Source organism: Alligator mississippiensis, chromosome 15 (assembly GCF_030867095.1).
Source record: "Alligator mississippiensis isolate rAllMis1 chromosome 15, rAllMis1, whole genome shotgun sequence".
NCBI classification, from domain to species: Eukaryota; Metazoa; Chordata; order Crocodylia; family Alligatoridae; genus Alligator; species Alligator mississippiensis.
In genome coordinates, this window is record NC_081838.1 from 9,914,969 (window position 1) to 9,941,223 (window position 26,255).

The following is a 26,255-nucleotide window of genomic DNA, read 5'->3' on the forward strand; positions in this document are numbered from 1 at the left end:
TAGTGATGGGGGAAAGCTGGGTGCAAGACTCGACTCTGCCTGGTCAGAGGAGGGGCTTGAATCAAAAGCCTCCCGTATGCTAGGTGAGCAGCCCAGCCCCAGGACTCGGCTATTCTGCTTTTCTCAAGCTCTCCTGCCAAAGCTGTTTCATTCTGGATAGCAAGCGGCCTGAACTCAGCTCTCTTGTCCAGCACATCCTAAGTGAGCTCTGGGGTAAGGGACACCTCCAGTCCCCTTCATGCTATGACCGGTGCCGAGGTCCCTATGAGAGCCAAGCCCTTTGCTTTCACTAAGAATGCCAAGAAACAAAACCAACAGTTTGTTTCAGATCAAAACAGATTCAGTCCACCAGAAGCACCTATTTTTTTTTCAGTTTGCTGAACCTTTTTAATATTCTACTCCTCCTCTCCCTGCCCTGCTCTTCAGACACCAACCCGCTCAGCTTCACCCAGGTGCTCCTTGGGGATTTCTCATACAACCCCTTAAATAGCAAATGGGTTTTCTAGCTTGGGTGGCTGCTAATAGGACCTGCCCGGCCTGGCTGCCAGGGTGAGTCAGGAGAAGTGCTCTGCATCTCTTAGCAGGCTTTGTAAACCTGGGCCCCATTCCAGATGGATCTACTCAGTGTCACCGCAGTGGTCCTTAGGGACAGGTGTACATCTCGGGCACTTCTTGAAGCATCGGCCTTGCTTAGCTCAGATCTTCTAAAAACCTGGGCTGGATTCCCTTGAAGATGCAACGATGGGAGAGAAAATGCTGAGTAGCTCCTTTAGGGGGGGGGAAAAAAAAAAGTCCTTGCTGGTGATATGGACTGGTTTTTTTTATTAAGGGATGTCCTGTCTGGTTGCAACTCAAATCCTTCTCCTCCTTGAAATCTGACACTTCACCAGCCTCCATTCGGGATGCCCTTGCTGCTACGGTCAAGCAGTGGGCTGAGGAACATGCTGTGGGGTCCACCTTGTTCCTGGGGTACCACATGCATTCCCGGGCAGCGGTACAACAAAGAGCAGGGAGAGGAATCCACGGCTCTTCATGCTGGATGCAAATTCATACACAGCAGGGGCCCAGCTGTCGCATGGAGATCCTGCTTTATGGAGCATGCTCTTGGCACTCTCTGCAGTTCCTGGGTCATGCAAAATGAATACGGCTCCAATATTTATGAGCTGTAACATTCCCCACGGTCTCAGTAGCTCAGAAATGGCCTTCTGCTGCCCCTCTGCCTTACTCAAAGGCCAGAGCACCCAAGAGGAGAAAGGAGTAGGGTTGGAGACATGGAAGTGGGGGCCATGGAGGCTTGGTCAGTGGCATTCAAGCTACCCCATACAGGTGGGGGTAGAGCATTCTCCATGCACAGCAAAGACAACTACTCCAGCTCCCTAGGTCCAACCTGCTGCCCAGAAAGCCACCCGTGGGGCATGCCTATATTGCACTGTGGTCCAAGACCCTTTGTACTTTTCCAAGCTGGGAACATTCACCCAGGTATATGCCATGGGTGAAGATAGCCCAAGGTCTTGGATCCCATATGATGGACATGTAGGTCTGGGTCTGGCCTCACTGTTTTCTCCCTGGCCACCTTTTCCATCCCAGGACCTCCTCATCCTCCTCTCCCACGACCCACCTCCCATGAAGTCAGGATCCTGTCGCAACCCTTCCTCTCCCCATTGAACAATACCGGGCCAGGCTTTTCCACCCTCCATATGGTCCTGACTCCCACATCAGTAATTCAGGCCTTAAAACAGCCCCAATCTAATCCTGCCCTGGGGATAGGTCAGAGGCATCCGTGATCAGACAGAGCTGGCCTGGGGTATAGCCTTAGATGGGGAATCATGTGGAAGGGAGACACAGGAGACTGTTTATGAGGTCTTTTATGGGGCTACATCAGATGAACAGCAACCATCTTTGCACCCAGTAGGTACATCTCCTGCACCTCAACCTGCCAAAGAGGCATCACTTTCTTTTGGGCTGAGTTACTGCTAAAGGCATGTGATCCTGTACACAGGTGCAGACAGGAAGGGAGCAAGGGTGAGTGTTTAGGGCATCTTGAAATCCCTCAGATCCAAGGATCCCTTCACCTAGTCTCTTTTTTGCCCCAGCTGATTGCCCTGCTAGGGACCCATTCTCAACCCCCATCCTTTCCAAGTGAGTTAACTTCTCAGTAGCAAGTGACATACTGAAATCCAGATGGGGAAGCCTGCTGCCTTTGGAAGAGCAAGACCCTGGACTAGTGCCCTACTACTCCTACAGCCCCAGCTCAAGTTTGATTTCAGGGCACAAACAGGGGAGGCATAGCATTGAAGCCACAGTTTGCTTTCCAAGTCACAGAGGGTTAACAGCATATATACAAGCTGCAGAAGGAACCCAGGGCGCTGTGCTCAGTTGATGGAATGGAGCCTAAGGGGCCAAAAAGGTTGGTTATTTTTTTCTATTTTCTTTGTTTTCTTTTTTTTTCTCCTTTTGACATGTTTGTGTGTTGTCAGGGGGCAGCAGGAGCCTCCTGGCTGCACTCACTCCTGACTGGAGCCAAAGAACTGCAGGAAGAAGGAGAAGATGTAGATGATGTCCACGTAGATGTTGAGGGCACCGAAGATGTACTCCTCCGGGCTCAGCGCATACCGGCGGTTCCCCATCAGCATCTGCGTGTCAAATGCCAGGAACTGGGGAAGGGGAGAAGATGTGCAGAGAAGATCAGAAAGGATGCAGCTTGGACAAGGGGCTGTTTCTCTCTAAAAAAAAGTCCCAAATGCTAGTTGTGAGGATGGCTTTCATTTCCACCCTGCTTAAAAAATGCAGCTGCTGCTTAACATCGCACAGGAACGCTACAAAACGTTTATCCCGGGTCTCGGGCAACCTGGAGTCTAGCTGTACCAGAGCTAACAACCATTACCCCACAGCACATTGGGTTTCTCCCAGGGTGGTGGGAGACATGGGTGGTCACCCAGGGACAGTCTGTTAACAAAACATCTCCCCGTACTGCTCATGGGGGCAGGCCAAGCCTGCAAGCAATCCCTGCCTCTCCTCTACCCCTGCAGCTCAGTTCCAGGAGCACACGAAGAAAGCGGTGCATGTCAATCCCATCCAAGATCTCACTGCTTGCTGAAAGCTCTGTACCCATTTTCACCCTGCTTCAAAACAGCCTTTTTATAGAGTCAGGTACCAGCAGCAGGTAGGGTGAGCATGGAGCAATGGCCATGAGGGCAGAGGAAAGGGTTGGGTAGGCAATGGGGCATCAGGGTAGTACAGGGGAGTTAAATCAGGGAAGCCTGCTGGCTCACTCCAAAATCCCCAGCTTCTCTGTTAGGTATTCAGTCATTAAGCTACCCTGTCCCTAAGCCCATCCTGACTGTCAGATAGTTGCTAAATTTTATCCCAGCTCTTCTCATCAGGCCCAGGTTTATCTAATGACCCTGTTCCCCTCACCCCTCCGCAGGGCAGCTCATTGCCACCAGCCTGTGTACCCTGCCTGGGCAGCCTCCCAGCCCAGAGCCAGTCAGCCCCAGTGCATCACCTTCAGCAGCTCATGCCCAGGAAGGTTTACTCCTCTGCCATTAGACAGCTACAACCTCTCCCAGGGCTCTCTGGCTCAGACGTCCCCGTGCAGATCAGGGGATGCGGATGGCTATGTAGGCATAAGGGATTTTAGGGTGCCTGCTGGGAGACCTTTGCCTTTCCTCTCCCAGGAAGTACTGCACAGAATGGGGGAGCAGGACTGGCTATGCAAACTTGCCCAGGATCAGGATGCAGCCCTGAAAGGTTTCCATGAGCTACAGTCTCCTGCCTTTGGCATCCAGCTGGCCTCGCTACAGCAGATAGACACCAACCCTGCTTCGACCCCTGTCTCAAGGAGCTAAGCCCCTCTCCCTACCCTCCTCTGGAAGCCCAGGGGTTGCCCCCACAGGTTAATTCTCTAAGCAGTGTTTTTTTGCAGGGCTTTCTCCATTCAGGTTTTGCAGGTTCCAAGCACCACGTCCCTTGAGGAGATAATGCCCCATTACAGCAAACCCAGCTGTCTTGTATGTAGCCTTTAGCCAGAGTTACAGCCCTACTTACATACCAGTGGCAGTAGAGATAGCAGCAGCTGCCATCAGGGTCAAGGGCAGACTTGTGCCCTGCCAGTCACAGCCCTGTTTGCAGGGTAGACATACCCTGTGAACAAAGCCAGCAAACCACAGCGCGGCTCCCCCATAGACAGGGAGTGGGGGCTAACAAACAGCACGCTGGCTAGGGAACCAGAGCGCCTGGGCTCTATTCCCGGCTTCTCGTCCCTGCATCTGCTTTCCCCTTCTGTCCCTTGCCTGCTCCACCTAGTAGCCCAAGGAAAGTCCCTTTGCCGCTCTTCTACCCCCGCAGCTCAGTTCCAGGAGCACAGAGAGAGAGAGGCATGTGCTAACTTTGTCTGATGCCATCCAAGATCTTACTGCTTGCTGAAAGCGAGTTAAAAATCATACAACACGAAGGTGGGAAGGGACCTCAGGAGGTCACATCTAGTCCACAACCCCCTGCTCAAAGCAGGACCAGTCCCAACTACATCATCCCAGCCAAAGCTTTGTCTATTGGGTCTTAAAAACCTCCAAGGATGGAGATGTCACCACCTCTCTGGGTAACCCGTTCCAGTGCTTTACTTTCCTCCTAGGGAGAAAGTTTTTCCTAATTGCTGCTTGTTCTGTCGTCTGCCACTACTGAGAACAGCCCAGCTCCATCCTCTTTGGAGCCACCCTTCAGGGAGTTGAACGCTGCTATTAAAACCCAACCCCACAGTTGTCTCTTCTCCAGACTAAATAAGCCCATTTCCCTCAGCCTCTCTTTACCAAACATGTGCCCCAGCCCCCTAACCATTTTTGTTGCCCTCCACTGGACCCTCTCCAGCTTGCCCACATCCTTTCTGTACTGGAGAGCCCAAAAACTGGACACAGTTGAGCGAGACCAAGATCTCCAAGACTGAGCAGGCTTGTGTGCAGCGCCTAGCACAGCAGGGCCTATCTCATCCTCCCGTAATAAAAAAAAAAAAAAAAAAAAAAAAAAAAAAAAAAAATCATCACCATAAGTGACCTTGATTAGACAAATCCCGAGCCTGTATAAATGAACCTGGGCATATACAAATGGAGCTGCTAGAGTCTGACTATGGAAGTTTATGGGCTAATTATAAGCTCCTTAGCCTACATATTTTAAAAGACAATCATGAAACATGAATCACAGCTAAAATGCCCAAGCTCTTGCCATTGACTTTAATGTAATAGCAAATAAGGGTTGGAAGAGATTTCAGGAGGCCACCTAGTCCAACCTTCTGCTCAAAGCAGAACTGTCCCCAACTATTTCATCCCAGCTAATTACTAGCTATTAAATATATTGCTCAACTGCTATTGTGATTCAGTGAGTCCAGATGGTACCGCCTCACCCCAAGGCCACCGTCATCCTGATCCCCCCCAGCAGAGGCGACTCCCCCACGCTCTCTGCAGAGACACCCTTATGTTGCACATAGCAAGCAGGACCCCAATGAAAACCAGCCTGGCAGCACCATCACGTTCATGCCAATTTGCACTGAATTTACAGCCTGTTCTCTGCCTGCTCTTCTGGCCCTGGGCTTTACACATGGCTCTGCATTTCTCCTACGCATGGTACACCCCCACTACCCAGTCTGGATCTCACCAGTCTCCCAGCTCAGCCGCAGCCCCCACCAGGTCTTTCAGGTACCCATTCTGATGGCAGGAACAGGGTTATGCTTGAGCGACAAGACAACCCTGGACTCCTCACTCACCTCTCAGCTTCAATTCTGACTTTTCTGCCAGGTTTGATGTCCTATCACACACACACACCCCCCCTGCTAGCACACTTTAGTTGTGCTCAAGGGCACTAACTATTCCACTGAACTCTCTTCCCAATGCCCTTTGCTGTTCCACAACAAGTCGGTCTTATTCTAGCATTTGTCCATCACACCAAAACTTTGCCGTGTTCATCACGTACTAGGGGCTGCGCGGAGGTGGTCACACTGATTGCAACTCACAACCCACATCTGGACAGGAAGGGGTCCAGAGGGGAAAGTAGGGCCAGACCTATTTGAAGTATGACCCTGCCTAACATAGGTGCCTGGTGTTTCAGGGCCCCAATGGTTTGTTCTTCTTCACTGCATTCGACTTCTCATCCCTTGGAGCCGAGCGCCACTTACCATGGTAAAGAGGATTGCACCCAGTACCGCATACACAGCATGGAGCCAGGGGACCTATGGAAAATAGACAAGGCACCGCTCAGTTTCAGGGAGGAAATAAGACTGCAGGTGAGGCAGATCTCCTTCTCACTTGTTCCCACGTGACCAGAAGAGCCCAAATATATAGATGGAATGACACTGGGGAACCAGTAATTGGCTGGACCCTATTGAAGACCCTCTACCACACTGGTTTAACCTGTGGACCCCTGGAGGTCCACAGACTATGTCTAAGGGATCCGTGAAAAGATGACTATGGTCAATCAAGACTATGTGAACGCCCACATTTACAATTCAAAGGGGTCTATACCTCCATGCCAAATTTTTTTTTTTTAGGGGGTCACAAATGAAAAAGAAGAGGTTGAAAACTGCTGCTATTGGGAATGATTAAAGCAACTCCTGTCATTGTAAAGGGTCACTTCTGACCGGCTCTGTCCCCGTCCTGGTCTCTCCCACCCTAGGGGAGTGGATCAAGGGGAACTAACTGCTTGGAACCAGCTTCCTGTCTCATCATTTAAGCTGGGGATTAGGTTTGCGGGAGGCAGAGGCCGTGCACCCAGTCACGGGTCTGGAATAGGAGCGAGGATCTGCAGACAGAACAAGGAAGCCTATTGTTTCCCCACAGCAGGCATTTCCATCCCCAGATCTCAAGCAGGAAGGAAACCAAGACTCATGCTCTGGTAGAGGTAGGGCAGGGCAGGGAGACAGCAATAGATCAGCGAGGGCTCAGGAGAGCACTAGGGTGTGAGAGAGATGAATAGAGCAGGAAGGCAGATGAGAAGATGAAACTCCCACATTGCTAAGCAGAGGTTGAATAAGGAAGCTGGAAGTGCCACAGGACAGCAGGGAAACTACCCCCTCCTCCCCACCCCCGATTGCTTCAGCAAGAGCAAGGAAGGGAGTGTACAGAAGTGCGGAGAAAAAAAAAGAGAGGCCGCTCACGTATTGGAAGGGGAGAATCACGGCCATGATGATTCCACCGAAGAACAGCACCATCAGCATCACGAAGAGGACGCCCTGGCAGGAGGTGAAGTCAAACTGGGGGAGAGAGATATTAGTTTCACTGGCTGAGAGCAGGGCGCATGCTGTTGTGGTAGGGAGGGGTACAGGCACCAGGCCCCCAAGCCTTGCCTGCACCCCAAAGCCCTTGCCCCCTATATCCTAAGCCCAATACCCCAGAATGCATCATACCCTGCCTACACCCCAAACAATGTGATCCAGCCCTTGTATCCCAATCCTCATATCCCAGACCTTGCCACACCCACTGGTGCCCCAAATCTTACATTTCATTACTCCTTGTACCCCAAACCCTGTGACCCCAGCACCCCTTATAACCTAAATTCATACCTTCCCCTGTACATCCCAGCTGTACCCCAAATGCAGTACTTTCATACCCATACACCCAGCCCCATCTGTCGTACAGATACCCCCTTGCCGCCATCCCACTGCCATTAGCCAACCCCCTACCCATCCAAGTTCATCCACTGCGCTGCATGTCCTGCTCTCCTAGGTCCCCTCTTTGTGGACAGACCTGTGCTTCTCTTCCCCCATCGAGACCCTCTCCCCCATAATCTGCCCCTTGGAGAGGGACTAGCTCAGATCATCCCACCTTGGTCTGGAAGCTGAAGATGGTGACAGAGAGGCACACCAGGGCTGTGATTCCCAGGCACAAGAGGACTGACTTGGTGTCGTAATAGCTGCAAAAGTTGCATAAAAAAACCCCCCAAATTCCTAGTAAGAGCCCAGTAATCAGAGTGTGGGAAAGAGAATCAGGTAGAGGGAGAGACAGTCCCAGTATCAGGGCCTTGGCAGGTGGGTGCATAAGTAATAGGGGCAGATGAAAGAGCTGGGGGTTGTGACCATCTGCACTTGCCCCAAGAGTGGCCAGATGGATAAGACACAGAAAAGACAAGAATGAGTGTCCTGCTTCAGGCAGAAGAGGACACCTGGCAGGGCATATAGCAGGGGTGGGCAAAATATGGCGCACAGGCCATATCTGGCCCACTCATTGATCCTATCCTGCCTGCCAGCCACCACCACCATCTGCGCCCCATGCCTCTGTTCTGCTACAGCCAGGGCCAGGCACACAGGCTCCTCTGCATCCATCCTCCTCCACCTGGCTTCCTGCTGGTGCCGTGGCTACCAACAGAAGTGCACCAAGTAGCTGACCTGCTTGCCCGCTGCAATGAGCCCTTGCCACAGCAGTGCCACTCCATGCTGACTGCAGGGCAGTGCTCAGCCCAGGGCAGTGCTCAGCCCAGGGCAGCCACCCAGCTTTCCTGGTGCAGCAGGAGCATATCTTGGCAGGCAGGTGGGCGAGTTGGCTACTTGGTGCACTGCATCACGCTTGGTCTTGTACAGGTTCAGCTGTGGCAGCTCCAATGCCAGGACTATATAGTGCCAATGGGAAGTGGGGGGGATGCAGGGGTGCAGAAGACTCCATATGCTGCATGGTCTGGCCTGGCAGAGCAGCATGCAGTGCAGCCTTCCCTCCTCCAGATCCTGGTGGTAGCTCACAGGCCAGATGGGGAATTGATCCTACCTCCAAGCAGCTCACTGAAATTCCTTAAGTAGCCCTCTAGCCCAAATAATTGCTCACCCCTGGCATACAGCCTTAGGCCTGGAATTTAGGAGTGTAAGGCTAGAGGGGAGTGGTTTCATCACCAGGGCCCATCCTGGGTGCTGCAGGTGATGACAGCTGAATTCCTTTCTGGGGAGAGCTAGGACTCAGCACCAACCAGGGAGGAGGAAGGATGGCTCAGAGTCCAAGGCTACGGGCATAACGTGCAGCTGCTCCTTCTCTATTGATTGCAGTCGAGTTACGTCAGAGAAAGCGTGGGCCGACGCATCTTACTGGTCTCTGCTGCTCCTTCTGAGATCCTCGGCATTATCTCACCGTTACTGCACCCACCGCATTCCTTGCCCCCAGCACCCAAGTGCTACCAGCCACTGGCACACTCGCCCGATCACCAGAGACCCATGCAAGTTGGGGAAGATCTTGGGAGTGAATTGCAATAGCAAAAAACACAAAAAGTGAGTTATATCAGCTCTGGGCCATGACAAGAATTCCTCGTTTGAGGGCAGTGTTCCTGCATCGCACCCTACAGCACCTCCAGCTGGGAAAGATGGGGTAGGAGCACATGGAAACCTCCCTGAGGCCCCTGTTCCCTACAGCTGTTCCTGCTGGGAGAGGCTGGAGTGTGTGGAAGCCAGCAAAGACAGACACTGCCTGTGCCCCATTCGCTTTAGTAGCTCCCTCCTGAAAAAGCCCAGATTTTGCAGAGCCAGCGCTGCTGTCCTGCTCCATGCGGCACTTCTGGCTGGGAGTGGCTGCAACAGGGAGGGGAAAGAAAAAGATGTCCGAGACCGATTTGATTGACCTACCTGGAGAGCATCCCAGTGAGATAGGACATGGAGAGCGTCTGGTGGGGAAAAAAGAAACAGTCACTGCTGGGTGGGACATGCACTCGGCTCCTCCAAGAACAATCCCACAGCTACCCTAGAGGTGTCACACAGTCACCCTGCATGGAGGGGGGAGCAGAAGGAGCATTGCTGATGACCTCCCACTCCTTCCCATTTTGGAGATGGCCATCATGTTGGCCAAAGATGGCACCGGGGGGGGGGGGGGTAGGTGGATCCTTTTTGGAGGCCTAAGGGTGTTGCTGACATAGATGGTCTGCCCACAGGTTCACTCACACTTTCCTGCATCTAGCCCCTCAAATGCTAGACATCTGAAGGCTGCAGTGCCTGAGGAAGTAAAATGCCTTCTTAGCTTCAAGGCTTGTCCCACAGTCCAGCCTCACTGTACCCAGCTGGATCTGGATACCCAGGTGCTCAAGCTGGGGAGCTAGAAGTGGCCAGATGTGATCAGAGCCACATTGCTCTTGGCTGAAGACGCTGATGGCCCCAATGGCTCTAACCCAGGGGAGGGCAATTATATTGGGCGGAGGGCCACTTACTGAGTTTTGGCAAGCCATTGAGGGCCACATGACAGGCAGCCAGGGGCAGATGTATATTAATTTTCCAAATTTTTTAGGGGCGCCACGGATAGAATGGTCTGGTGGGCTGCATCCAGCCCGCGGGCTTAATTTTGCCCACCCCTGCTCCAACCTGATGGGGCTTCTAGGCTCAGAGGGATCAATTGTATAAAAGGTGCACTGGCTTCCCATGCCCAAGTGCACAGCTCATGAAGAGGCAGGCATCCATGTTAGACCATGTTCAGCTGACAAATGCAAGCTCAAGCGCAGGGAAATCACCCCAGTAGATATTCTTTGTACATGGTTTCTGCCCCCATTCAAAGGGTTTAAAATGAGGTCATTTCCCAACCCTTAAGGCCAAGTATATTCCCTCCACCTGTTTGCAATTCCTCAGCCAGTGCTCAGTAGAGCACTGCCATCACCCTCTCCTTATCTAATGCCAGCTCAGTCAAAGTTCTTGGCTTCAACGCAGTGCAATTACTGGAAGAAATTGCCCGTGTTACGCAGGAGGTCAGACCAAGGGCTTGCAGTGGTGCCTGCTGGCCTCAACATCAATCAGATCCGTGAAAGGCAGTCACCAGTCAGTGGCAATACTTACAAAGATACTCAAGAGGATCAGATTCCATGGGAAATACCTCCTGAAAGCAAAGCACAGAGGGCCAATCAGCACTTCTACCCAAGAGCAGAATCACCGAAAAGGGGCTGCATCGCGTGTTGCATAATGGGGGTAATAGACCTAATGATCTGTGCAGAATAGGGCAGGGAGGCAGCGATATGTTAATTCTAAAGAGCACCTAAAGTTATGTAGATACCACACAGGAGGTTTTTCTCCGCTTCACTGCAACTTGCAAATGCACCATGTAGCCCCACACAATCATTCTCAGCACCAGCACACAACGGTATCCCCTGGGAGATGCACCACTGCATTCACGCTACAAAACAGACCAGAACACGACTTCAACCCCTCTGCGACATACTGCAGCATCTGGGTTACCTCTGCTGGCAGAGACAGCCTCAGTTTATGTTTGATTTGGTGCGGCATGCAGAGACCCTGGATTTGGGACAGGCCAGGAGAGCACCCACAGGCCATTTCATTGTGCTGTGCAATTCAGAAAGAAGTTATTTTACCTAGGTCCAGAGCAGCAAGCCAGAATCATGTACGTCACGAAGAACACAGCACTGCAAGAAAGAAAAGAAAAAGTAAAGAAAGAGAGAGAGAAGCAGAGGGAAGGTTAGGAAGGAAAGCCCCTGGCATTGAGAGAGATGTTTGACATGGGAAAGGAAGGACTTCTTTTCAGCTAAGGATTTTACTCCTGTATTTTCTGTGATGAACCGCAGAACCTGCTCAGAGCCCCCTGCAAGATGGACACGGGGGGGTGGGAAGAATGATAGGTAGAGACATAATGGATAGATGGGTGAAGAGATAAAGACAGGAAGGCAGGAAAGAGGGATGGGTGTAAAATGAGAGAGAGGAAGGGAAAGCCAGCCGGCCAATGATCCAGGAACACATCTCTCAAATGCAGCCTGCAACAGGATACCGTCTGGGGTGAAACAGGTTTCCTTCCTAACAGAAAGTAAAAAAAGGAGACACAAAGAGTTGGAAAGAAATGAAAGAGCATGATGGGGACCTGCCTCGAGAGGGACACAGGTGAGAAAGCAAGGATCTGGCCGGGACAACAACATCTGTCCAGATCTACAGAAAGGCAATGCTGCCTTTCAAATCTACAAAGTTTAATGCCCATGGAGGAAAACAAACTTGTCCCCTCCTGCACCTCAGATACCAGCCTCCTCTACTGCTATTTTCAGTCTGCCTCCAAAGTTATACAAGCCATGGTCCCTCACTCAGGGCCAGAATACAATCTGTACCTTGGGTATGAACTCATTAGAAACAGGTTTGGAGCATCTTCTTCACTGTCACTTATGTCTCATGCCCTGCCAGTTTAATCATAGGCAAGGATGCAAACCATAATCCCATTGGAAATGCTGCAGCAGCAAATACCTTAACAGTGGGGCACAGCTATAAAAAGATGTTCTTGGCATTTATTCAGACCTGGAAGTGGGCTAGCATGCCTGGTGGGTGGGGTCAGAGGTCCAGTCTGGCAAGCATGCATTAGCAGTTTTCTCTGTGACTCAGATCATGGCAGCTACATCCAGTCTGAGCTGCCTTGGGTCTACCAAGATTATGGTTTTCACCATGGATTCTCCAATGGCTGTTGAGACAGGAGGAAAGACCCTAGCAAGTGCAGCTCCCAGCAGCCCCCTTGGTTTCAATGGCACTACATCAGTTTACCCCACACAGCTGAGAGCAGGAGTTCAGTGCAGCAGTGCCAAGGAGCCAGCTATGCTGCCAGAGGCATGGCCTGGTAGCAAGCCTGGTGCTCCCTAGCACAGTGGGATGGCTTTGGGACCCAAGTCCTGCCTTGGTGATATCTCCCAAACCCTCTCTGCTCTGACTTCTCCCGAGTTCAGCAGGTGAGAAGACATGATTTCAAAACTGTTTGTCCGGAGGTTTCTCAACAGGGCTTTGCTTACCATGCACAGGACCACATTTGACAGCACACAGTGCTTTTATTACCTCCATCTGACTGCAGCAGGACACCTCTAGCTAACATCACACGGCAGCATCCCCTGCACAGCTACAGCTTTTTACCTGCACAGCTTCTGTTTGGGGCAGTGGTTCAGATCCAGTAGGCTGGCCTGGGGGGCAGGGGATTGCCTCTGGATAAATTCAACCATTTCCTCCATGTCAGGTTGGCATGGACTGCAAGTGGTTTTGCCTTCCTCAGTAGTATGGGCGATAATTAGTCTTCCTCCAAGTATCTACTAACCACTAGGCCTCATCTGGAGTACTCTATCCATTTTTGGGCCCCACACTTTAAGAAGGTTGCAAACAGTTTGGGAAGAGTCCAGTGCAGGGCTCAAAAAAAACATTATTAGGGGCCTGGGAGGCAACACATACGAGAAAAGGCTGAAAGAACCAGTTATTTAGGCTGGAGAAGAGAAAATTTGATAACAGTCTCCAAACACTTGAAGGGCTATTACAGACAGGGTGGAGATAGGCTTTTCTCCGTGGCCATAAGGGATAGGACTAGGAACCAATGGCCTCAAGCTGCAGGACAGCAAGTTTAGGTTGGAGAGGAGGGGGAAACTTTGAGTACAAGGGTGGTCAAGCTACCTAGAGCAGTTGTGGCATCTCCATCTTTGGAAGTTTTCAAGAGCAGGGTAGAGCAACACTTTGCTGGGGTGGTTTAGTTAGGGACAATTCTGCTTTGAGCAGGAGGCTGGACTAGATGACTTTGAGCATAAAGTGACACTTAAGTATGGACAGTGCAGGGGCACAACTCCATGCTGCTGCCACCACCACTGCCGGGCAGTGGCTCCAGCCCCGCACCCAGCATCCCACCTTCAGCACAGAAATCTCCCCCAACCCATGTCCCCCATGTGTGCAAGGTCCCTTCCAGCCCTACTTTCCTACGATCCTTGTGTCCTGTTGCTGTAGTGGCAGCACTCTCGTCTCCCCTGTTTTGACCTACAGGATGGGCCTGGTGTGTTACAGGATGGGCCTGGTGTGTGGGTCCGTGCTTTGTAGTGGTGTGCAGGGGTTTGACAGTGATTTGGGGGATTCTCTGGGTTGGTAGTTGCACTGGCTGGCCCCATTCAGCCCCTTCTGAGCTGTTACAGGTAGGAAAGAAAGCCACTGGATACTCACTAGGAGGCCCAGTACCAAGCTGGGTGGGTCTGGATGTAATCTTTGACTGGATCGCTGCGGGTGAGAAAGGAAAGGGATGTGAGAATCATTGAAAGTATACAGGGCTCGCATCTTTACTTCCAGGCTGCTGCTGTAACCGCACCCCTCCATACGCCTGTGAGAAAGCCATCTGATTCATGGCCTGTACTCACAGCTCCCTAATTCTTCATGTTAATTATAAAATAACATGTTTCTACAAGTGCCGGCTGTACCCACCCCAAAGTAAATGATCAGGAAACCATGTTCAGCAAAGGGAAGCAGCTTTTGGCATCTAAGCCAAGGGATTTCGCGGTTGCAGTTCAAGCCACAGAGATTCATTATTCATCCCAGAGGTAATTTGAACTCCATGCATCTGAAGCCGTAAGTTATCTGAGCTCCAAAGCGATGGCTACTTGAGCGAAGGTACTCACTTCCTTGAATGCACATCGCCTACAAGCTGTCCCGGTATCAGTGACAGCACCCACCCAATGGAAACGTACTCAGATTCCTTTGGTAAGATAAACAGGTCTCTGGGCGACTGCTACCCACAAGAAAGTGAACCACTTGCCCAGGTGACCAAGAACCCAGGAGAAGCACGACGCCAAAGCTGAGGACTGTTGTTAAGCCAGGCACCTACCAGAAGGTGAAGAAAGCCACAATGTTGACCGTGACCAGCAGCTGGACCATGAGAATGGCATAAACCTGAAACAATAAGCCAGCACATCCGATTTGTGTGGGTCAGGCAGTCCATAGGCAGGAAACTCTGCCCCCATGCACACTCCTCCCACAGGGACGAGGCCAGATCCTCTGCTGGTGTACAAATCCTCTCTGCTGGTGTAATGGAGTGGCAAGGATTTACCCTGGCTAGGAATTTGGCCCGCTTGCTTCAGTGGCACAACACTGGCTTATGTCAGATGGGAACTGGGCTTGGGAAGCCTGCACTGCCCTAGTATGACATAAGGGCACCTGCTCCAAGTCTCAGGACCTGGTACGACTGTGCTAGCACTTCCTTTCTGTATCCCTCTGGGCTTAGGCTCAGCTGTCAGCGGACATGGTCGAAGCTGGGCAGCTCAGATGCAGATCCCAGCATGCCCCAAACCAGGTTAGCAGCAGGGCCGAGATGTGTCAGTAACTGCGTCTCCCTAGCCTGGCGTTTTCAAGGGCCATGCCTGGCTATATCTACAGAGCTGCACTCTCCCTTCCTTCTCCAGCCCCTCTTCACCCAGGGACCCATTAACTGGTGGGAGCATCTCGGAGGATGTCCGAGACGCCATCCAGGACATTACCTTTCTGATGAACACTCTGCGCACGTTCCTGTCATCCCAGCTGAAGGTGGTGAGCATCTCCGTGTCCCCTGGGTACCCTCCACTGCCATAGCTTGGGCTGGTACCTGAAAAGGGTGTGAACGGAGGACATATCAGCTCCCAGCCCTGCTCCCCAACATGCACTCGGGGGTTTCTAAAGCCGGTTGGCAGAAGGCCTGCATTGAGTCAAAAGGTCAAGGTCTCCCATCAATATTACATCACAAGCCCAGGGAGGCACTTCCTCCAGGATACACCTGCTTGCTTCCCACTCCTGAGTCCCAGATCTTCCAAAGCAGCCAAGCATAGCAAAAGCTGTTCCCTGTTGCTCTGATGGGACATGAACTGCTGCCTCCAGATCCTGCCTGTGCATAAAGTTTGCATGAATGTCCCCCTGGCCCGAGACACAGCTCAGGGCCAAAGGAAAGATGCTAGGCAGTAAATCCTCAGCCCCTTTTAGCCCAGGATAACTCAATACATAGACCCAGGTCTTAGCAGTTTGGTTTGAAAGGGAACCAGACAGCTCACAAACATGCAGAAAGCCAATACTCATCTCAACTCTGACCCACTGCCCCTAGACATCTTCCACCTTTCGTGCAATCAGAAGACCCTCCCTGTGGCCACATCAGTGCCGAGTACGTGAACTGCAGCAGCACGTGGCCATTAGTCACAAGGCTATTTGCGTGACGACTAGCATCTGGGGAATCCAAGCCCTGTACTGGAATGTAAACCCAGAGCTGAATCAGGCAGATGGGCAGCTGCCTACAGCAGCCTCACAAGATCCAGCTTGAGTAGGTGGGAAATTTTGCATCGGACACAAAAATGAAGGGGAATAGTAAAGGTCTCCGCTGTATCTTTTGTCCCCATCACAGCAGCAACAGAGCACATGAGCACACTGGACACCAGCTTGCCATACAAATATGCAAAGCAGTCAATAAAAAGTGCATGGCACTGATGATAGAGACCAAGCAGTTGACATATCCCAGTAAGGATGTGAACAAGTCAGGGTCGCAAGGGTGGCCGTGCAACCATGTCCTGCCCATCTCACCTTCCACACCTTGATGGATTATAAATTAATTCACAAGAGAGGGTACCTACAGACCTGGCTGGGCCTCTATAGTCCACTGTGGTCAGCTGGGCACCCAAAACCTTATGGACTAATTGCATAACCCACTTTACCACACCCAAAGCCTTGCAGGCATTACCAGTATATTCTTTTTCTTGCAGCCTCAGCCTCTTATAACATAGCTAGGGCTTCTAGCTTAGGCCCACTGAATAGGACCTGGCTTCGAGGTACTGGCTTCCCTTGTTCTTTCTAGGCACCAAGCCCCTAGTCCCTGCATGCTGGGACCTGGGACCCTCTATAGCTGCACCCCTCTCAGATGCCTCCCTCCACTCAATAAGTGTTTAAGCCCCGAGTCTGCCCCTGGCAGGGTTCAAGGCAATCAAGTGCCCCCCTCTAGACACTGCCCCTATAGCCTCATTCACAACCTACCAGTTAACACAACAGAAACACAAGCCCCAGAGCTATAACATAAATACCAACATGTAGCAGCCTTCCACCCCTGCAAGAGTATAAACCCACACCAACCCAGCATCCTAGACAAGCACTCCTTCCCTGGTAGCAGCCAGGGAAAGACTACCCTAGTAGCTCCACCCCTGAGTTTATATGCTCCTCTGGCCCTGCCTGAATCTGGGCATCTGACCACCTGCAGGTGCTGGCTAATCATCCTATTAGCCAGTTGCCCTGCCCCCTGCCTGCCTGCAGAGCTCCCTGGCTGGGCTGCTTTTCCTCTTTAAGTAGCAGAGATGCCTGGGGCTTTCTGTTACAGGGTCTTACTAGTGAAATACAGAAGGCAGATGATGGCAAGAAAGGTTTACCAAGCTACTGATGCCACTTTGAGCTCTCTGGCCCTTTACACACACAAAAACCTCCATGCCTTTAACAATGACGGGCTCCATTCCACCTCAACAGTGTCATTAATGAGGCTTTACAAATGAGGGAACCGAAGCAGAGGTCTTGTTCGCAGTCATGCTGGGAACAGGCAGCAGAGCCAGGAATTGAACCCAGGAGTTTTCAATCCAGATCAAGGCCTCCGCTGCTGCAATCTTCTGCACCGAGACCTCCTCTGCTGTGCTCCTAGGGAGGTTCTCTGACACGTGTACAGTCCAGTGCAATGCAACCCTCGCCCTCCAGCATGCCACGTCTCCGTGTCTGCCTCGGCTATCAAATGTAACTCAATGTCATCACACCCCCCGCAAAGTCAGGCGCGGGTTTAACCAGGGAGCTCTGCAGCCCTAAACCTGCAGCACAGCGCATGCCCTCCTCCATGCCACACAGGACCTGAGTCTTTGCCATCCGCCCATCCCAGCTCCAGCAGACACACCTGTTCCTCTGAAGCATCCCAGGCCATTGGCCAGAATAGCAACTGTCCCATCAGCACACGGTATTAGGTGCTATGTCATCCCAAGCCTCTTCCCCTTCTGAATCACTACTAACTCGGGTTGGCAAGATCAAACTGGCCAGTCAAATATTGTCAATTGACTACATATTTTTTGCCCAGTCAAAGATTTTAGCAACTTTACCAAAAAAACCCCCTCAAACCTTACTTTTTTTGTAATTTTTTGACAGAAATATGCTTTTTTATTGTTTTTGACACATTTCTTAATGAAAAAGGTGTGATTTTTCTGTGTATTATATGGACCTTTTGGCAATTTCTTTTACAATTTTGGACCAATATTTGACTAGTCAACTGCCTGAACTTTATTTGACCGGTCAAATACCCAACACAACTATTAACGTGGCTGCCAGATTCCCTCTCACCTGCGTTGACACCCTCACCTCCCAGTGGTATTTATACAGCCCCTGTTATCAGGCTATCTGAATGCCTGGCTGTCTTTGGTGTATTTCTTTTCCCAACACTCTCAGCAACCGTCTCCATTTTACAGGCAGAGAGCTGGAGCACAAAGATCCCCATCCAGGAACCACTAAGCAATTAAACCCTCACTTGAAGCTGATGGGAATTCAGGCACGTAAATGCCAAGAGGCCAAAGGGTCAAGACTAGGCCCTCAGGGTGAGTGTGGAGCACTCTCACGGGTGCAGTTTCAGCTTTGGACTTAGGTGGGCAGGTCCTGTTCAGCCCAATGCTCCACCAGCCCTGCTGCTGACATGGTAGAGACAGGCCCTAAGCTGTATTGAGTTGCCTTTTGGATGGAGCCAACCCTCTGAAACCCACGCCAGTTCGGGGCCAAAATATCTCTGAGGAGCTGAGCCTAAGGAACGTCCTCATTTTACATTCAGGAACCATTCACTTCTTCCCTTGCAATGCCCACGAACATCCCTCTTGCTCAACTCCACCAGAAGTTTGCTGAGTACAGGCATCAGGTTCTGGCCTGTATGTAATCAGATAAATGCCTTCCCCTGCCCTGTCCACGGGTGGGCAGGGAGTGTGGCTTGCCACGGAAAAGCCAACCCCTCCTCTTTCTGCCTCAAGATATTTTGTGCACTACCCAACCGCCATGCACACAGCCCAGTGGGATGGTACACGCACTGCCCAGCTGTGCTGAGGCTGCAGAGGCTGACACCAGAGAAAGAGGAGATGGACATGAAACAGGAGCTCTGGGGGCCCTGAGTCAGGAGCTGCTGGGGCAGGCAAGGGATCAATGCAAAAATCCACCGAACCGGGACCACGGCTGCAGGAGGGGAAACCGGAGTTGCAACATCCCTTTGCCGTCACAGGCAGCCGTTATCAGCGAACCTCGATATCATAAACTGCAAGGCTTCAGTGCATCCCGTATGCCTCAATCCATCACCTTGTATATTGATCACCTCTGCTCGGGACGCAAGCACCAAGGCAGGAGATTCAGGCAGGGTCTAAGGGTCCTAAGGGAGCTTGACGCAAACATCTCATGACTAGCTCCAAGCCTCTCTGCAGCCAGCAGTCCCCATGGGCAGACCTCCAGAGTCATTGAAGCCCCAGGGCTGTAGTTACAGGATGCAAGAACCTGCCCACACACACACACAGACACACATACACACTCTCTCTCTCTTTCTCTCACTATTATGTGCACCAATCTGGTCATTAAAATCAGACAAGCCAGAAAGGGGGGGGAGGGGTGGCCAAGCTGGATCTCTGTATGCAATATAACACAAAACCACAGCACACAGAGGTGATGTCATGTTGCACACAGCATCCACGTGGAAACTTGCAGCTCCATAGTCCTTCTGCTCAGAGAACGAACCCTTGTGCCCCTGTTGCTCAAGGTGAAAGGAGAGCACCTAGCCCTGGCTGGGAGCAGAGAGGTGAACGGGACACAGTTGAGCAATTGCGATTCCACCTAAGAAGGGAATGCAGCATACGCACAAATGGTCTCTCTCCCGCACACAGAAATAATGCATGCACACAGACACATACCCAGTCATGATGCACAAGGCAGCGAGATGCATACTCCCACACACTCACAGGAACAGCAGCGATGCATGTATATACGCGCACCCGCACGCACACACAAACAGCAGCCGTGCATGTGTATACATTTATACATGCACACACACATATACACACAGAAACAGCAGCGATGCATGTATATATGCCAGGGGCTCTCAACCTTTTTTCATTACTGAGCACTGCGCTGGCTTAGTTTTTTTTCATGGAGCATTAAAAGAAAAATCACTAGATCTCAGTGTCAGCTCATCATCAATTATACCTTTCGGTGTGATTCTTGGCGTGATTGCTAGTGCTTTCGAGCACTGTTTTTGGACCTGTTAGAGAGCACTTAATCCAACCAGGAAAGCACTATGGTGCTTGCGAGCACCAGGCTGAGAATGCCTGCTATACACACGTGCACGTGCACACACATTTACTGCCCTCCTCCTTTGCATCCTAGTAGGCATAGCTCAGCTGCTATCCATTTCCCTTTCCCTTCTGCACAGTCTCTCTCCATCTCTGCAGCCATGGGCTCCCTGCCCATCTTCCCAGCTGCCTGGAGGAATCAGGCTAAAGAAGCCCCATGGGACCCTTTCTAGCAAGCCCAGTGGAACAAGGAGCGGGCACTGCAGAGCCCCTGCCCATCCTCCCCAGGGCTTGGCTGGATCCTGAATGCTCCCTGCTTGCAGCATTTTCCCTGAGTCAGGGGCCAGCTCATAGTCAGACCTTTGTTCCCTCTGCCAGGCCCACATGGAGGCTGCACAGGGTATCCAGGGAGAGAAAAGCCATTTGTTTGCTTAGGAATCAGCTGTGGCCCAAGAGCCAGCGGGGGTAAATTTAGCAATCATGCCCAGCTGGGGGGCATTTTAACCCTAGAGATAGTCTGAGTTCAAACCTTGCACAGATGCACAATGTTGGCAGATATCTCAGTGGTGTCACTTCAAGTGGTGAAGAGAGGAGTAGAAGCTAAAGGGAGTATTACTATGAATCAGGATACTTCGGTACTATCCCCAGCACTGGGAGGCTGTATGTGCTAGTGGTTAGTGCAAGAGACTGGCAGCCAGGAGTCCTGGGTCCTGTTCCCCAATACGGGAGGGAGTGGGATAGGCTCTGATTACAGCAGGGAAGACAGGACCCAGCTGTGAAAAGAAATAGGGTCTCTATGGGTCTAGGGGTGCTATTCTAGCCCTGGCTGTGGGAGGGAGTGGGAACTATGTTTGCTCGTGTAGGATGGATGCCCCAGGACTCCTGGCTCCGCCACCAACTTGTTCCATGTCCCTGGCCATGTCTCTGCACTTTAATGTATACAAGACACTAAGTCAGCATCCAGGATCTCACAGCAATGCAAGGGGAGGGAGAACTCACTTGGGTCCACGTAGGCCCAGCTGGGATGGAGCGGCACTGACGGCGGAGTGGGGAAGGCCCCCGCTTTCATTCCTTCCCCTGACGTTGCCTCCTCGTAGCTGGGGGGTGCCGAGGGGGCCACCGCGTTGTCCCTCTTGTCTTCTTGCCCATTGGAGTTGGGAGGCTTGTTGTTCACGGAGAGCTGCGTGGCAGAGAGAGCGAGGTTACACACCCAGAGCACACGGACAGGAGGCGAGACCCATCCTGCTGCCGGCAGGTCACAGATGCCAAGTCACCCCCAGACTGGGCCTGCTCCAGCACTGCCTGGAGTCTATGGAGAGGCACCCGTTGACCTGCAGCTGAGTGGAGTGAGCATTACTTTGTTCCCTGCAGACCCCCTCACTGCTTTTACTTGGCTCTGTCCTGTCTCTGGAGTGGGGTCTAGTGGGTTAAAGCAGCCAGCCTGGACTCCTGGGATATTCAAATGCTCCTAAGCGCCTCACTGCTGCCAAAGCCAGGGGAATTCGACATGTAACCCACCTGTCTCCATCTTCACCGCCAAAACACCTTCATAAATCTGACCATTGGGTGTTATCCCATGCCATCAGACTTGAAGGCAGAATTTGAAGGAAGATCTCAAGTAGTGTCCCTACTATGAAGCATCGAGACCTGAGAGCAGTGGTTCCCAACCAGCGTGCCACGGCACAAAAGCGTGCCGTCAGAAACGAACAGGCATGCCGCTGAATTTTGCCACGGCAATGAGCTACAACGAGCTGCCATACGTATGAGGATGGGGGATGCCTTAACAGGTGTACCGTGGAAAATGTTTATGAACGTAAGTGTGGCTTGGGCTGGAAAAGGTGGGGAAACACTGCTTTAGAGAACCCCTCTCCCCAATGAGTCCTGCTCTCAAATGGGACCAGGACAGATGCATTTTGACAAGTGTTTTGCTGGCAAACAAGCACAGCCGGGAGCAAGCGCTGTGTCCCTTCATTCAGATCCCCTGCCTCGTGCAGGCCACAGGATACCAGCTTGCAATTCCCATATCAAGCATCCACGTCCTGTGTGCACTTGGGCACAAATCAGAGTAGGAGGTGAAGGCAGACACTGGAAGTTTGCTATATAATGATGATCTCAGACAGGGTCTAAAACCAGTGGAGGATCCTGGGCTACCCAGTGGGCTATTCAGACCAGATGTAAGGCATAGGCTTTTATGCAAGGCATATGAGCATCATCCTCCACTCAAGGCACAAATGGACTCACTCCCACCCTGCTGCAATCTTGATTCATAGAATCATGGAAAATTAGGGTTGGAAGGGACCTCAGGAGGTCACATCTAGTCCATTCATGTTAAACCAGGATCAAGAAGGGACAGATGCATAGCTATCCTGATATAACACACACCTGGAGGCTCAGCAGGAAATAACTGGTTGGCCTTTAGCAGATGCTTACCCTGGGATGGATGCAGGCAGATGAAACCTGCACTTGTGTAACAAACGGAGAGGATTTTCCCCTCGCTTCCTTCTTAAAAAGCATCTAAATCTTAGGTGCCTACCTTGAAAATCCCCCAGCATCTTGCTGTACCAAGCACCTTTCCATGGTCCAGAGCACCCCCAAGCCATTTCCAAACAGGGCCAGGCCTGCAAGAGGATCCACAAAAAAACCTCTTCCCCAACCAAAATAAATTAAAAGTTGACCCAAATGGACAGATCCTATTCCAGTTAGCAGGTGTCCAAGTGGATGTGGGCACCGAAGAGATTTGATTCCTCCCTCTCAAGTCCCTGGGAAACAACTGATGCAGACCTTCCTGCTTCTTGCTGCTTTATATTACTTAGTGTTAAGGCTAAGATGACAGCGTGTAACAGAAGTAGCTGCATCATTGTTTTCTTCACGGACATGAGCAGGGGGAAACAAAATCACCTACAGGCACCCACGTCTATTTTGATGCCCACCAAGTACAATACAGGTGAGTCGAATGGTTCTCATCTTGTCCTTGCCATCCCCCAGGCCCCCAAAAGACCTAGCTAGCACAGTTTCTGCAGGCAATGCCACACAAGGAAGCAATGTAGTCGCCATCGTGTCCTGCTGCTTCTCGATTCCCAGACACCACTTACAGCTGGATCAACTTTTGGAGGAGAGCGTGAACCCCCTCGTGCCTCTGCAGCTGCAGCAAGATACCGTAGCCACTCTACCACCACCAAACCTCCCCCCCCCGAGAGCCAGGATTGCACAGGATATTACTTCATGTTAATTGATGGAATGAATCCTTCCTTGCAACCTGATCCAAACCTGATCCCATTGCAGACACTCCAGCAACAACACCTTGTTTTTTGCTTTAAACTCAATACAGCTGCACCCAGACTAAAGGCTAGAAAAGTGGCCCATCAGGCCAAACTGAAAAGAAAATAAGCAGAACGACAAGTGGAGAACTAAAACGGGCCACGGGGATCATCTGTGCTGTCACTCGAGTGACACCATTAGCTTCATCCTGTTTTTATGCCACTGCAGCTGAAAGCGCCCGGCGGCCCTGAAGAGGCTGCCACAGGCAGGAAGGAAACCTGTGCAGAATCTGACCGCACATAATGTCTTTCCCACCGCAACATGACAGAGATCTATGAATGGAAAGTGCTAGGTAAGATCTAGGTATTATGAGAGCAGTGTTACAGCAGCCGTGCAAGAGAGCAAAAGGAGTTCACAAACACTACCAAACTGCAAAGAAACCGGAGACGTACCTGTACCTACACACACACCGATAACACACCCATAAAGGGCAAAGCAGGTATGAATGGAGCCCTCCCAGTTTAAACCACCCCGTTCTTTGGCCCAGCCACATATTATTATGGCTGCCTTCAAAATTCACACCAGTTAACTCCAAAGGGGCCAAATAAACACACCAATATGAACCCATTGCTGATGGTGCCAATTCAACCTGCCGCTCATTTGGCCTGCGACCAACCACAGGCCCCTTGGCCTCAGCGAACAACCATCATTTGCTAGGTGAGACCACTAGCGGTCCATCACTGGCTGATTTAACGAATGCAGGCCAATCAGTAGCTAAGCAAAACCCACCATACGTGGCCTGTGTCTGCTATTGCTGAATCCCAGACATTGCATCAATGCCACATATGTCAGGGGAAAAATGACCTCAGTCCACAGAGGAGAAGGAGGCTGAAGGTGACGATTGAAGGAAAAGTCCTTGCAAAATGGTTGGTGAATGGAATGACACAACGGTCTCTGGGGCAAGAGGAAACAGGAAACAGAGCCTGGTATCAATCCTCTCCCACACAGATTCCCCACCATGCTCCACGAGTGTTACCCACTGCAATACCAGCCATGTCTCAGCCCCTTCCTATGAAGGACCACCCTTGCAGAAGCATATAGCAGCCGGAACAGGGATAAATAACTTGCTTTATCCTAGCTCTGGTCAGTCTGATGACGTACCGGGCTTATGTAACCAGCCCAGGGATAACACGGTGTCTGGCAATTGTCTGCGTCCGAGCAGCCGTGGACTTGGCCGTTACAGTTACAGCGCATCGTGCCTGTGCAAGGCTCTGGAAACCCTTGAAAACAGAATTCAGCTGGAGAATACCGCAGCCCAAACTCATCCGGGATGGGGAGCAGGGAGGATGGGGGAAACACCCACTATTGGCAACTGATGGATGCTGTGTTACCATGGCATCTCGCGGGGGAAGAGAAAAATTCAGAGCCAGAGGGGCGGGGGTGAAAGATTCAGATACCCTCTCCTTCTTGGCCAAGATGCTGATGACAGGAAAAGAATAATCAAATAGCAGCGACGGATCCATCCGGCATGGATGGGGGTCTGCACCAAAACGACCACCCCAGGATGATGCAAATCTCCCTGGCGTTTCCCTGCCGAACCCCCTCGGATACCCGTGTCAGGCAGCCAGGCAGTGTAGAGATGCCCATCTCTCTGCCACGTTGCAATGCTTCGATATTGCTCCCCTTCCCCAGCAAAACTGGGCCAAGGAAAGGGGAGGGTTAGAAACATCAGCCTGGCATTTGGGGTCCCAACCTACCTTCCCCTGAGTCATGGTGCCTTGCTTGTGACGCAGACTCCTGGGCTGCGCAGGGGTGAGCGCTGGCCGGGGTGCAGAGAGGCAGCGCCTGTCACGCCTGGTTGGTGTCTGCCTGGTCGTAGAGTGGCTGGATGCAGTCGCTGCAGCCTCCGCTGATGCTTTTACATTCTAGCAACATCCACTGAGCTGCCAGCCGGCTGGAAAGAGGACTGTACCATTGCCAGCCCGCAGGACAGGGGAAGCTGGGAAAAGGGGGAGAGGATGAAAGGGGGGGTGAGGGGTGGCATTGCAGCTTTGCTTAGGGGGGGTGGAGGAAGGGAGATGCGGAGTCACATGCCAGAAGAAAAGCCCAGCAAATGCCAGAACCGGGCTGAATTGCAGAGAGAAGGGAAGATGCAGTGGGAGGAAGGAAGGGGGCCGAGGGAGCTTGGATGCTGCTTTCGCACAGCATTGATCCCTGCTAGGTCACACACCAGAGCCTCCCGCAGCCCCGGGGGTTATGAGCTCCCCAGGGTCATACGTGCAGCATGCGTCTGCCCTGCAGCCAAGCAATGGAGAGATCAGCCTCTAGCAGCTTATCGCGGGCGCTGCTCTCGGCTGGAGAGGAAAAGAAGGTCCCTGAGGATGCCCGACAGCGCGGTGCCATCCTAGCTCCGGGGAGTGGGGACCGCACGGTCTGGAGGGGTCAGAGGCCTCTCTCTGCCCCAGCCCTGCCAGGTCCCATTGCTAGACCCATGCTAGACCCAACTGGCACCAGCTCTATGGCCCGCTGTGATGCCAGTTATATCATTAATGTGATCAATACCCTGGAGGGCAACAAGGAACAACACAGCCTCGGGGTGATATAGCTGTGGGGGGGGGACCTGCTTTGAGCAGAGGGCTGGACTAGATGTGACCTCCTGACATCCCTCCCAACCCTCATTTTCTATTCTGGATAGTCTGCAGCTTCCCCCCCCCACAAAACTGTATCCCAGATGTGACTTCAGAGCCTGGAGAGGCACTGTTTGCTGAGCGAGGGAAGGCGCAATCCAGGGGGCTGCTCCATGTGAAGAGTCTACCGTACAGGACAGGATTTTGTGCCAAATATCGGAGTGGGGCGGGCACGAGACAGGACGAAGAGGAGGTTTGGATCTGGGACTTCAGCGGATGAGGTGCACTGCTCCCCTCGTCACATAAAGACACTCAGTATTAGCCAGTCTCCTACGACCCTCTGGGACACCCAGTTGCACAGACAAGCCGACAGTC

The 26,255-nt window shown here is 51.9% G+C and overlaps 1 protein-coding gene across 2 annotated transcripts; it reads right to left on the reverse strand.

Annotated features, from left to right (window-relative positions):
- Nucleotides 1-805: 805 nt before the first annotated feature.
- FAIM2 (Fas apoptotic inhibitory molecule 2) lies at nucleotides 806-25,268 on the reverse strand. 2 transcript variants are annotated; one of them, XM_019481103.2, is made up of 12 exons: nucleotides 25,011-25,268; nucleotides 20,995-21,175; nucleotides 15,187-15,290; nucleotides 14,538-14,602; nucleotides 13,883-13,936; nucleotides 11,302-11,352; nucleotides 10,772-10,811; nucleotides 9,581-9,618; nucleotides 7,806-7,893; nucleotides 7,139-7,234; nucleotides 6,161-6,214; nucleotides 806-2,654 (listed from the first exon to the last, which is right to left on the reverse strand). In XM_019481103.2, exons 1-12 carry the CDS (start codon nucleotides 25,023-25,025, stop codon nucleotides 2,505-2,507), a joined length of 936 nt encoding a protein of 311 aa, XP_019336648.1. In that variant the 5' UTR covers nucleotides 25,026-25,268; the 3' UTR covers nucleotides 806-2,504. The 2 variants fall into 2 exon arrangements, with proteins under 2 accessions (XP_019336648.1, XP_059574014.1); XM_059718031.1 differs by lacking the exons at nucleotides 20,995-21,175; nucleotides 25,011-25,268 and adding an exon at nucleotides 16,748-16,823.
- Nucleotides 25,269-26,255: the final 987 nt, after the last annotated feature.

Excerpts from the sequence above, each read along its gene's own strand:
- FAIM2 (XM_019481103.2), bottom strand. Across the intron at positions 15,291-20,994 it reads CTGGGCCTACGTGGACCCAA|GTACCAGCCCAAGCTATGGC; the intron begins GTGAGTTCTCCC and ends CACCCTTTTCAG. Across the intron at positions 9,619-10,771 it reads TGATCCTCTTGAGTATCTTT|ACGCTCTCCATGTCCTATCT; the intron begins GTAAGTATTGCC and ends TTTCCCCACCAG.